The sequence below is a fragment of the Gymnoscopelus microlampas genome (assembly GCF_963454915.1).
Source record: "Gymnoscopelus microlampas genome assembly, chromosome: 6".
Classification (NCBI taxonomy): domain Eukaryota; kingdom Metazoa; phylum Chordata; class Actinopteri; order Myctophiformes; family Myctophidae; genus Gymnoscopelus; species Gymnoscopelus microlampas.
The window spans coordinates 24,128,599-24,141,099 of NC_139943.1; the positions used below are offsets into that span (position 1 = coordinate 24,128,599).

At 42.5% G+C, this 12,501-nt stretch overlaps 1 protein-coding gene across 1 annotated transcript; it reads right to left on the reverse strand.

The window, feature by feature from the left end:
• Window positions 1-291: 291 nt before the first annotated feature.
• Window positions 292-10,776, reverse strand: LOC311048051 (carbohydrate sulfotransferase 1-like). The gene is made up of 6 exons (XM_084061059.1): window positions 10,424-10,776; window positions 7,800-8,219; window positions 7,166-7,379; window positions 6,566-6,792; window positions 2,579-2,796; window positions 292-893 (listed from the first exon to the last, which is right to left on the reverse strand). Exons 2-6 carry the CDS (start codon window positions 8,148-8,150, stop codon window positions 557-559), a joined length of 1,347 nt encoding a protein of 448 aa, XP_083917185.1. The 5' UTR covers window positions 8,151-8,219; window positions 10,424-10,776; the 3' UTR covers window positions 292-556.
• Between the last annotated feature and the right edge of the window lie 1,725 nt (window positions 10,777-12,501).

Sequence of the window (12,501 nt, forward strand, 5' to 3'; positions counted from 1 at the left end):
CCATAGTACAATGTATGCGTTGTTCTTTTTGACAAGCAATTAAACGTTAGTGCTTCTGTTAGGATATCAATTATGAAGCTAAAACTTAAATATTATCTAACATAATTGTGATAGCTTAAAATTGGAATTACATTTCACTCCCTGCAAAAGAATCAATAAAGAATCAACAAAACAAAAAACGTAAATACTAAACTGCTTATAATCAATCTAATGTCACTGGCATTCTAGGAAAAGTATATGGTAAAGTGTAGGTGCTTGGGAAAACATGACAATAATCAGACCTACCAACTTGAAGATGGACACAGCTGCTGCTCCTCCACCACCACATATTCAGCAGCTCTTCCAACTAAACAGACCTGGAGTGGTTTCATGGCGCAATCAATGGATCGATCAGTTAGTCAGTCAGTCTAAAAAACAACAGAAACATCCAGTTCTCCATAGAGCTGGGGAGGTTTCAACAGGCTGATTAATTAGTCAGTCAAATCATTTATAAATAGATCAATGGAGGGGCGGCTGCTGGTTTCCCAAAACGCATTGATGGACATGTCCTCAACTGCTACAAAAATGGCACAAACGTCCTGTCTTCAACCAGGGAGTATGAAAGGTTCCTCAGTTCCCCGGGATGAGAGATGGTCTTGTACCCCAGTAGGTCCAGAAGGGGCTGGCAAACTGTTTGTGTGTAGACCACAATCTCAAAGGATAGCTTCTGCCTCCAGCTCTCTGCGTTGGCTGCTGAATCCCGAACCGTGCCGTACTTCTGCCGGGACGATAGGTCACTGCTGCCCCTAGTGTTGTTGAGAATCCATTCCACCACACTATGTTCAACGGAAAGACCTAAGAAGTCAAACAACTCCCTGGTCCTCTGGAGGGGAGACCTGGCCAAGTCCTCATATCTGAGGAAAGAAGAGAGGACGAGAGAAGAAACGAGTTAAGAAAGCAGCGTGTAGCCATCTCTCAGCTATACTGTACTGTCTGTAGGCATACTGTACATAGGTAGTACAAAATACATCTCTTAGCATAAGTTCAAGCAGGAAGACGACTTCAGTGTCTCTTTACAATTTAGGCAGTTAGCAGACACTCTGGTGCAGAGTGACTTACAACTGCAAGATCAGAGTAAATGGCATGAACCATAGTTAACAAATGACTAAGTAAATATCAAACCTGGTACACATAACCTTCACGGACCGCAAATGCTCTAGGATCAACGTACAAACTTTGTTATCCTGTAATACTATTGCTGCTATTCTATAATTATTATTCTTTTTGAATACGATACACTAATTTCACGATATGCGATATTGGGCTCACGATATCGATACGATATTATTACTGTATTATTTTCTTTTTCAATTACCATCAACATTGCCCATCATTTTCGGTTTAAAAGTGGTTTATTTTATTAATAAGCTCACATTTTATATCACAGACCACACAGTAAGAACTCCTGTAACTTCCACCAGCAAAAAAAAAGAAAATCTCAAAAATATTTTTAAAAAATATCATGATACGTCTACGATGCACATAATGCCCATGTACAGTATGTGTCTGGTCCCTGGTTTGATTCCTGGCTGGTTGGACCATTTGCTGTATGTCATTCCCTTACTCTTTCACTGCCTGTCTCTCTCAACTGTCACTATGAAATAAAGGCTAAAAAATGTAAAAGAAAGAAAAGAAAAGAAAAATTAGCATCTGACTAAACAACATACATGCTATCCAAAATAAATAACATTCTTAACATTTGTAGTCAAGCAAACAACTGTACAGTATGTCTATTTAAACAATGTAACGTATATCCGCATAGTAGCCTATAACTAGCATCTATCCAAAAATAAGCAACAAGAAGGTACAAGGAATGAGGAGTGTTGGTGGTGAGGTAGTCTGAAGAGGTGAGTTTTCAGACTGCGGCGGAATATGGGGAGTGAGTCTGCAGTCGTGACTGAGGGGGTGGAGGGAGTCATTCCACAGCTTTGGAGCCAGGAGGGAGAAGAGTCTCTAGGACGATTGGAGCAGTGGCCAGGGAAGGGAGGGACAGACGTCCTTTACACACTGGCCCGTCACTTCTTATTTATTATCCAATGAATTCACGTGCGGGCTTTTCCTGTCAGCTAATGTCCGTGCTGGCTGAAGGGTATTTAAGTCACACACGCCCCTTGCTGTCCTTGCTGCTTCACCCCTCGATCCCCCCACTGTCACCAGTGTCAAGGCCTAGTCTACGGTTTCAGGTTGGGGGGGGGGGGGGGGGGGTGGTCATGTACAGGATCTTATCATCTAAAAACTGTCCTGAGCGCCCGGATCAATGCCAGAGATACTAATATGTTAATGTCATGATTATAAACATCTCTTTTACATTGACTGTTGGTGTCTTTCCTGATTGAACTCAACTTTAACAAAACTGATGATATAGACACACAGCAACCCATGCGTAATATTGGCCATGATGCTTGGAAAACCCATGGGTAACAGTGTAGCAACGTTGCATTTTTTAGGACGACCAGAGGCCCGATATTTCATCATACGGCATTATTTGGGCCATCCCATCTGGATGTTCTTTACATACTGTCCCCTGTCCCCTTCTCACCTGAGCAGCAGGTACCTCCCTCTAAGCCATGCGGGTCTGGCCAGGCCAGCAGACACAGAGCTGAGGAAGTCCTCACAGACTGTGTTGATCTGTCCAAGGTCCAGGTTGTAGGGTCTACGCCCCGTAGCTCTCCACAGACGCCATAGCCTGTAGGTGTCCCTGAATGTCTCTATACGAGATGCCAATATGCCCCGCGGGTCCCGGACTAGCTGGATCACCTGTGAATGACAACCGCCACCATCATCCTCATCGTCATCATAACCATGAGTGTAGGAACTGGAGGAGGGTGGGGTGAGGGTAACCCCTTAAATTGGAGCACGCCACCCCTCCATTAGGTGCTACTTGCTACTAAGTGGCGGTAAATCATTTTGTTAGATAGTTGAAATATTTAAATAGTTAAAGTCCCACTGTGTAACATCCATTTTAGTAGTCATTTTGGCAACACCCCTGGTCTGTCTATGGTATAGAACTGCGATTCCCAGAATTCAGTTTGAAACAAAATCCGGGATATACAGATCTAAAATGAATGCTGCAGGGTCCTATGGGGGGCTCAGCTATTGAACAGCTACATTGATATTTTATCTCAGTTTACTTCATTAAATCATTTTGAATATAGGCTTAGGATATGTTTATGAACCAAACCTAGAAATGCACACATATTCACCCAATCACACACCCACGCACACCCCTATTCTATGAATACTTCTTTCTTTCTTTTTATTCTTACTGTGTATCTATGTTTTTTTCTTTCTATTTGTATTGCATTTCTTGATGTGAAATGATGTGAGATTAATTTTATAAACCTCATGAGGTTTTTCAATCTCACCTGGACAATCTGCTTTTGTTATGCTGTTGGCTGTGTAGTTTTGTTGGAAAATACAGAGTCAGGGATGGTGGTTGATTTTATTTCACTTTCTGCAACCTCTGGAAATTGAAGTCTGTACATTTAAATGTATTTAATACAATCTTATCTACAATGTTGTGTAATTTGTAGCCCCCCACCCCAATGATAAAGAGCGAGGGGTGATGTAGGTCATCAGGTAGATTAAATTACTTTGAACTCATTGAACTCCATCCTCCAAAGTTCAGTTTAATCCTGTACCCTTGAATCCCCATAATCACCGAGAACCTATTATGACAAAATGAGAAAAAGGTGAATGTGCAGGCTTTGCCTTTCTAAAGGTCTAACCACTTAAGCCTGATTTTCAATACAACGGTGTGTTACGCTGTGAAAATAGTCCATCTACATGCTCACAATGCGTCAATGCAACGCATCGATAATTCTTTTGCCGCACAACACTGACGTAAAACAACTATAAATTAAACATAGAGGCATCTTTGCTATTTGAGACATTTTTGCCCAAAATAGGGACACCAGTCTCAATGTGATTAAATATTAGTGATGTGATGAGAAGCAATCTGCATTTTGTGTGTCACAGGGAGATCTGAAGTCAGTAATTATACTGGGGAAGCACGTGAAACCAAGGTGTTTAAACACAATCCAGATACAAGAAACATAAATGTCAGGTGTGATGGTAGCAATTGATGATTTTCTCCCCCTTGTCTTTATGTGATAGTCAGTGGAGAGAGAGACACTCACACTCAGGCATTAGAGCCTCTGTGGTACATGCCCTAAACACTCGGATATCAGGTTTCCCCACAAAGTTGGCAATTGATGTTAAAGAGCAGTTTGTCTGCTTGAATACGTTTCCCCTTCAATTTCAGGATAAGTAGAAGGCAACACCCACACCAATTACTTTGTCTCTTCTGTGATGCAAGGAATCAAATCCCCCAAAGGTCCAATTCCAGAGAATAAAGTCAATTCAAGGTCTACAACTGTCCGGGTAAAATTCACACTGACTCACAATTTTAAGCCAGGTCTATAGTGCTACAATATGTATAACCTTGACCTTCTATAACTATTAGTATCAATTTAGAACTAAACGGAGGACTAAAGGGAGTCTTCTATTCTAGTGTGTGTGTGTGTGTGTGTGTGTGTGTGTGTGTGTGTGTGTGTGTGTGTGTGTGTGTGTGTGTGTGTGTGTGTGTGTGTGTGTGTGTGTGTGTGTGTGTGTGTGTGTGTGTGTGTGTGTGCGGGAGTGGATGCATGCATGTCGTTAAGTGTATCCGTGTGTGGGGAAGTGTATTGTTTGTGTGCAAATGCACGTCTGAGGTGCAGTGGTTGGTGTTGCTGCGTGTTCAATCGATATCAATTTATAAGTACATTGATTGGCCCATCGAGCCATCCATCAACAAGTGAGCCAGTCTCTCACTCACTGAGCAGATGTTAAATGGATGGATGAACGAATGACTCACAGAATCAGTCAAACCACTGAGACCAATCAATACAACAGCTTGATAGATAGAAATATCACCTGATTCCGTCTATTGGATGAGTCAGCTGTTTTAACCATCAAAGTCTGTTTTTTGGTTGTTGTTTTTTCCCATTTCTTTCAGTATATCTGTCTCTCTCTCTCTCTCTCTCTCTTTCTCTCTCTCTCTCTCTCCCTCTCTCTCTCTCTAGCATTGTCTACAGTTGCTGTCGATTTAGCTGAAGCTCTCATATTGTGTGACTTACAATTACAACAGAATAGAGCACAGGGTCGGTAGTCGAAATAGTTGCTAATTGTTTCTTGTCTGCGGTGTGGGCCATATCAAACCAGAAGGATCAGCTGTCTCCATTGCTTCTGAGAGTGTACGCTGAGGTCAGAAATTCTTGCTGTGGTCTGCCAGATGTATGCCTTAAGCCAAATTGATATTTTCTCATAAGACGCTGATTCTGAACTAAACAATGCAATGCATGGCACGGTGTTTCATAGTTGGACAACGGTTATTTTTTGATTGATTGAATACTTTATTAGTCAGAAATGTAAACAGCACAAGGTACTGTACAGTCAGACATTCAGGCTAAAAAGGTAGAACAAAAAAGTCCTGGGGACCTTTTCCATTGTGGTCCTATGTATTCAATTCATCAACATAGCATAAAAATAACACAATAATACATATCATCAACAAATACGAAACACTATATGTACAAAGCAGAAAAGGGGAAAATGTATCAAAAAAGAGGATTTATAGTGTGGAGGGGGATGGTTCAGAGATGCCACAATACTTCTAAAGTCTAAAGGCCCTGACACACTGAAAGCCCCAGATGCTTGCATCATCATGTTTAACACAGGCTTTCCAAAATGAGTTGGAGCAATGCACAAAGGTAACCTATTTTCATTTCAAACTTGTAGTGTACAGTATGTGTACACAGTATGTAGTTTGTTTTTCTCGCTTGTTTGATTAAGCTTGTTCTAGAAACACAAGTACCTTTTTTAATTAAACCAACGGTGTTAACAGGCAGGCTCACATCACTCATCATCACTGATGCTCGTGTCAATACCGTTTTCAGTGGCCTTATTTGATAACTCCAGTGACATACATACTGTACTGTCCCTTAACTCAGATTGTTCATCTAACACACTTAATCCATTAAGACCGGGAAAGCATCTGTGTCATTTTAGATTTCTTTGGCTATTCAAAAATAGCAGACCTACAGGCTCACTGAGTGCCGCGCTACAAGCTTGTAGATCTGCTATTTTTGGATAAATCGTGAAAATGTGTGCAAATCTGAATGTATATATTTTTTACATATTTTTTTAAGCTTCTGGGGGTCCCTGGAACATCATATTTTGAGATGGGGGTCTGCCACCAAATACATATAATTTTGGGGGTCCTTGACATAAAAAAGTTTGAGAACCACTGATATTATAGCAACATAATATATATTTTTTAAACTGTTAGTATTTAGAAGATATTTGTAGAATCCCCAGAAGCAAAAATGTTCATCATTTTTTTTAATAGCCAAAGAAATCTAAAATGACACAGATGTGTTCCCAGTCTTAATGTGTTAATAAGATCATCAGATTTTATGTTTTGGTAAATCTCTACTGTAGAACATCTATTTCTATTGAACTGAAAAGGAACAGGTTGGTTGCCTACCTTCAGGTTGAGTCGTGGATCCTCCACTAGTGCTCTCAAGTCGCTGACATGAGGGATTCGGACCGTCTTGATGGCTAAATGACGTTTCTCTCTGCATGTCTCGGCAGCTAGCGACACATTGAGTGGCCCACACCTCTTCACACATTCCCCTTCATCCCCCAGCACAAGGGCCTGCTCCATGGAACCCAGAGAGGCTTCACATACTGGCGGGGAGCACAAAGCCTTGCCTACGGATGGAAGATTCATGAATACAAAGCAAATAGCATCACAGTGAGACAATTTTTAGGAATAAATATAAACACAATTTAACCACTTCACACTGGTGTCCCAATCTGGGTATGTCATTATAGGCAATACAAATACAAAATGTTGTAAACAGATTTTTTGTTTCATTTAAAAAAAAAAAACGGCATAATTGGTTAATAATATGATGAAACCTAAGATAATAAAACATGAACAGTGAGTAAATAGTTTATCCCCACTGTACAGAATACACATTGTTATCATAATATAATTACAAGTAAGTATGACTGTGAGGAACCAGGATGGGGGGGGTGAGGGGAGTGGAGGAGAGCAGAGCTACTGAAATATATTCCTTACTGGCTCCTCTTCTAAACAGCTTGTCAGTGGAGTGGTTGGCAGGGTGCGGTCGGATGTAACTCTCCAGGCTGTTGAGGTGACAGTGGTAGAGCGATCTCAGTAAGTCCCTGGCCGCTCCCAACATCACCCTCCTTTCTGCAGGGTTCCGACTGTGGGCCAGGCGAGGGAGCAGGGCCGACTGGACATGGTACAGAGGCTCAAACAGGTAGAAGACCTGAAGCAGAATGAGGGAGCAAATCAAGGAGCAAATCAAGTCAAGTTGATTCATGGAGCACATTTTAAAAAACATCCCACGCTGTGATCAAAGTGCTGGACGATATCGAAATTAAAAGTGAACAAAATTCTGTACAACATCAATAAATAAGACAGAACAAAGCACAGTAAACAAGAACAAATCCACAGAATGAAATGTCAAACTCAAGACAGCGAGTGTGCAGCATGTGTGTGTGTGTGTGTGTGTGTGTGTGTGTGTGTGTGTGTGTGTGTGTGTGTGTGTGTGTGTGTGTGTGTGTGTGTGTGTGTGTGTGTGTGCATTCACTTATTACCCAAATTACAAAAAAAAAAATTGTGATCAATAGTAATGCCAAATGTTTATTAATATTCATAAGGAAAGGGAGGCCATCAATAATCAAACCTCAGGATGCTGGTTGAAGAGCTGCCCCACAAAAGAGGATCCGCTCCTGGTAGTGGCCAGAATCAGAACATGGACCCTTCTGCTTGCATTGTAGGGTGGTGTGGAGAACGAGGAGGAGGGTGTGACAGGCTCCTCACAGCCTTGATCTAAACCCTCAAGCATCTCTTGTCCTGGCCCTCCCAGGGCCCCAACCCCACAGTTGACAACGGGGCCATTAGGGGCCAAATCCGGCCCTGGGCCCTGGGAACACAGTGAGCTGAAGGGCTTGGCAGAGAAGGTACGAATGGCTGTGTACTGGATGGCTATTGAGGCCAGCGCTAACAGCACCATGGACTTCCAGGAACATTGCATGGTGAGCGGACAGCCTCATCTAGACGCCACAAGACTGTCTGCAAAGAGGAAGAGGGCAGATATGGAGGTCTGGACAGACAGAGGGATGGGGTAGAGACGTTGTTAAAATGTGAGATGGACTCATTCTTACCTCATATTTTTTAAATTCTGTACAACAATTTTCCATGTTGTTAAACACGCTGCAAAAATAGCCGCTCTAAAAACTCACAATGTGTCGCGTTACAACATGCTGTTAGCTGATTTGATTTCACCATGTTGAACGTGGTCAACCGTTTTAACAGCATCCCAATTTTCGCCATGACTTTATAGGTAAAAATAAAGAATTTCAACAATTGTTCAAAAATCTATAAGCTCCCAATGCTTCGCAATGCGGCGTGTTGAAGCTTGTAGATTGGCATTTTTTGAAATAATTTTCACTTTTTTTGTGGTTAAGTGGCTCAGTGGTTAAACAACACTAATGAGAAAACATCTTCCTAATAAGAAACGTGAATATTGATAATATGCAATGTAATGGACAATGTCACCAGGGAGGTTTCTCATCATTGTCTCATTGATTACACAGCAGTGTGTTATTGCCAAGAAGGATTTAATTATATCTTTGATCATGGATCTCATTCTCTTGTGCTGGGAATGTTGCCCATCTATTAGAGGCCAAGGAAATGCCAATTGTACGTAAGGGCTAACAGCGAAAAACACCTCACTGCAAAAAAACACTTAAGTGTCACAATACTTTCTGTCGTCTATGGAGTGACAAGAACAAGTGAATGATAAAATTGACCATCAAACCTTATTTCTATAACTTTTCTAAATAATGTAATGCATTACAAAGAGCTTCACTAATATATGATTTAATACAGGCTTGCATGCTGTATTTGTCTAGATTAGAATATGGTCAAGGACAAACTTTTAGTCTGAATTGGTAGAGTGTTCTGTCCAGTCCATGTTTACCCCATCTGTGACACAGTCAAGTAGAGTCAAATCATTTGTTTTAAATGAGAATGAGCTACTATATTAAGTGTTGTGAATTGAATAGACCCTCAATGTGGTAATAGAGTTTTCCTCTAATTAGGTTAGTGATGATTCAGCTCGGAGAACAAGATGACACCAGGCAGTATCACATGACAATAGGCTACTGAAGTTTATTAACACATAGTGAATGTATATCTGGTCACATTATGGGGCCAGCACATGAGTCAAGATATATATAGAAAGGAACGGAAAGTAACAGAGTATGATATGAATAAGTACACAATAAATCATGCTGTCGTGATAGATGAGTTGTACTTCAACAACAGTCGCATCTCATATATCATATCATATCATTGGGCATATACAGTGACGATGGTCATCACAATTATTCTATCTATATACTTATGCAGATGAGAGTGAATCAGTACAAACGGATAAAGGTTTAGCCCGTCATGCTTTAAACATACCACTATGGCTGTTAAGATAAAAAGAAAGGTTATGCCTAATATGACTGAAGAAAATATTATCTCAAGAATTGAACATTGGCACACGCATTAATTAGTAACAGACAGAACAATTGCTTAATAAACATTTTTATATGGCTAATATAAACTTTTAAATAGGCATCCACAATCCATGCCAGCATTAGACTGGACCCACTATTGTATCCCTGCATTAGGCTATTATCAGATGTGACCAGCCTGACGGCAGCACCTGTAGGCTTGAAGACACGACATCCATTGGTGATGATAACACCAGAGAGATGTAGCAGCCTACTGTATGGGGGATGGAGGAGCCATAGGTGGATGTGGATGGAAGGATGGAGGCGACATCCAGCTCTGTCGAGTGTGATTTCGTTCCGCAGTGCAACAAAAACAACGGTCCTGTTTACAGCGAATTAAGGGAACCCCTTGAATTAGCGTACTTGTGAGAAAACGACATAAATGTATAGTCTACAATATGATACAATGTTGCCTATAGACGCATTTCGACTTTCCCCACACACAAAAAAAAACCTCGCTACTCCTCTACCCAAAACACAGGCTATCTCCAGCTATTTCTTTCTTTAACAAATCCATTCGGAAAATCTCATTGGAAGAAATTATTTTTGCATGCACGGATGGGGGGATAACGGCTATCTCTCCGCGTTGACATAAAATGGCCAATACATAGGCTATAGACCTATTATATTAATATAGATTGTTTTCATATTTAATGCATTTAAAGGGGGAAAGGCGCAAGTGAACTTGATTTCACCTACCGATACGCGCCACAATTAAAAACAACACACTGTATAGGCCTACCTCACAATGTTATGCCGACCGGGTCAGGTGCTGCTACTGCCTGATGATGCCTCACAGATCGAGAGATGAATGCTCCACAAAGCCTTCATATTGTCACCGCAGGACTCATCTGTTCGCAGTCTAGACATCATTATAGGACAGATAGGCTGATGTGTCTGTCTGTCTGTCTGTCTGTCTGTCTGCCGACCACCACACGTCTCACTACAACGCCGGTAGGTCGGATGCACGTGAAAACTAGTCGGCGCGGTAGAAATCAGAACATTAAACAAATAGGTTTTGCATCCAAAAGGACCAGGGAATCATTTTGGATTTGAACATCCAGATCGCAAACGTTACGTGCAGTCGTCAGTCAGAACAGACCCAGCTGGAAGCCTAGTGTTGGCAAATGAGACCCTGTGAGCGGAAAAGCTCGCTCTCTCCCCCCCCTCCCTCTCTGCCCCCTCTCTCCCTCCCCTCTCTCGCGCTCTCTCTCTCTCTCTCAGCCCCCCCCCCATCACCCCAATTTCACCCCCTCCCTACCTCAATTTCCCCAGGTAGGCCATCCTCCCTGGGGAAAATTATAGGCAACTACAGTATAGCTAAATCATTTAATCTCCCAATGTGTGCCTTGCTTTTTCAGTCCTCCTAGTCATCAAAGAACTCAGGGGAGGTCTGTGTGTGTGTGTGTGTGTGTGTGTGTGTGTGTGTGTGTGAGCGTGAGCGTGTGCGTGTGCGTGTGCGTGTGTGTGTGTGTGCACGAGTGCTTGTTTAACCTTAACAAAGTGTCCTCACTTGGTCTGTCCTCTTAATTGAGGACATTTTTGCCTGTTCACTCTGTGAGGGGAGGATGCCATTTCAGGTTGAGTGAGGAAACCTTTTCTCTATAATCCGACACTGAACATTTTTATATGCATAATCAGGGTTAATCTGTGCACAGTGTCCCTTTCGCAGGCTCTGAAGCACTTTTAGCAGAACAGGTACATCACAAATTGATTGATAGAGCAGCAAGAACAGTGCACTTTAAAAACAAGTGGCGCTATATTGCACCAAAGTGGTTCTTTGGCTTGTAATCATGGTAAACCAGTTTTTTGTACAATAGCACCACAACTATCCAAAAGAACCACTGAAGAACCGCTGAGGTGCTATATAGCACCACAACCATCCCAAAGAGCCACTCTTGAGACCTGCAAGTCCTTCGGAAGGTGGTGTGTTCGGCTGAGCGTAATATGGGGAGCCCCCTTAATGTAGTTGTGTTGTGTTCAATCTATGTTCAGGAGTAGGGACCTTGACTCAACCTATGTTCAGGAGTAGGGATCTTGCCTCTCAACGTATGTTCAGGAGTAGGGACCTTGCCTCTCAACATTTGTTCAGGAGTAGAGACCTTGCCTCTGCTTAACACAGCCACTCCTCAATCGCTTCCCTATATTCTACACCTGCCTTCACTCATTAGCCACTCCCCATTCACAATCACCCGTATCCTCTACACCTGCCTCCACTCACCACAGCTACAGTATAAATACAGCTGCGGTCTCTCATCGATTAGTGATTTTGCTTCACGACTAGACTGCACCAGCGCTCCTGTTTTTGGGTATAGAGGGGCGGGTGTATCTGAGGCGCGGAGAGATTGCGCCTGATCCCATTGGTTCACCGATCTGTCCGTCAACCTCCGCCCGTTAACACAACATTACGAGCGACGCCCACTGCACTCTGGTTGGTTGGGGAAATGAAACACTTCCCATACCTGGTACACCGACGCGTTCCTCCAGGCTTTTATTTTTTAGCTAAACTAAACAATTAAAGCCTGGAGATCGAGGCTACTTCACGACAGACCAAACAAGGGTTGTGAGTATTGCGCTTGTAGATCGTCTATTTCAAGTTTGTCGTCCTCCTCCACCCCAACCTCCTCCTTCCTCCTCGATTCTCGCTCTTCTTCCTTCTGTCTGTATTTCTCAAGGAATCCAGGGGACAGTCACGGGGCGGAGACGATCGACCACTCCCTGAGTAGAGCAATGATGGCAGTCAGCTCCCAAGACTACGGTCCGTGTACGTTCTGGCAGTTCCACTTCTCTCCTCAACGCGGGAGACGAGACACGGACCGA

Bases quoted from the DNA above. Each gene is read 5' to 3' on its own strand.
- LOC311048051 (XM_084061059.1), bottom strand. From the start codon at position 8,150: ATGCAATGTTCCTGGAAGTCCATGGTGCTGTTAGCGCTGGCCTCAATA. The intron at 6,793-7,165 runs GTAAGGAATATA...TTCCATCCGTAG, and splicing joins GCTGTTTAGAAGAGGAGCCA to GCAAGGCTTTGTGCTCCCCG. The intron at 894-2,578 runs GTGAGAAGGGGA...TTCTTTCCTCAG, and splicing joins GGGAGGTACCTGCTGCTCAG to ATATGAGGACTTGGCCAGGT.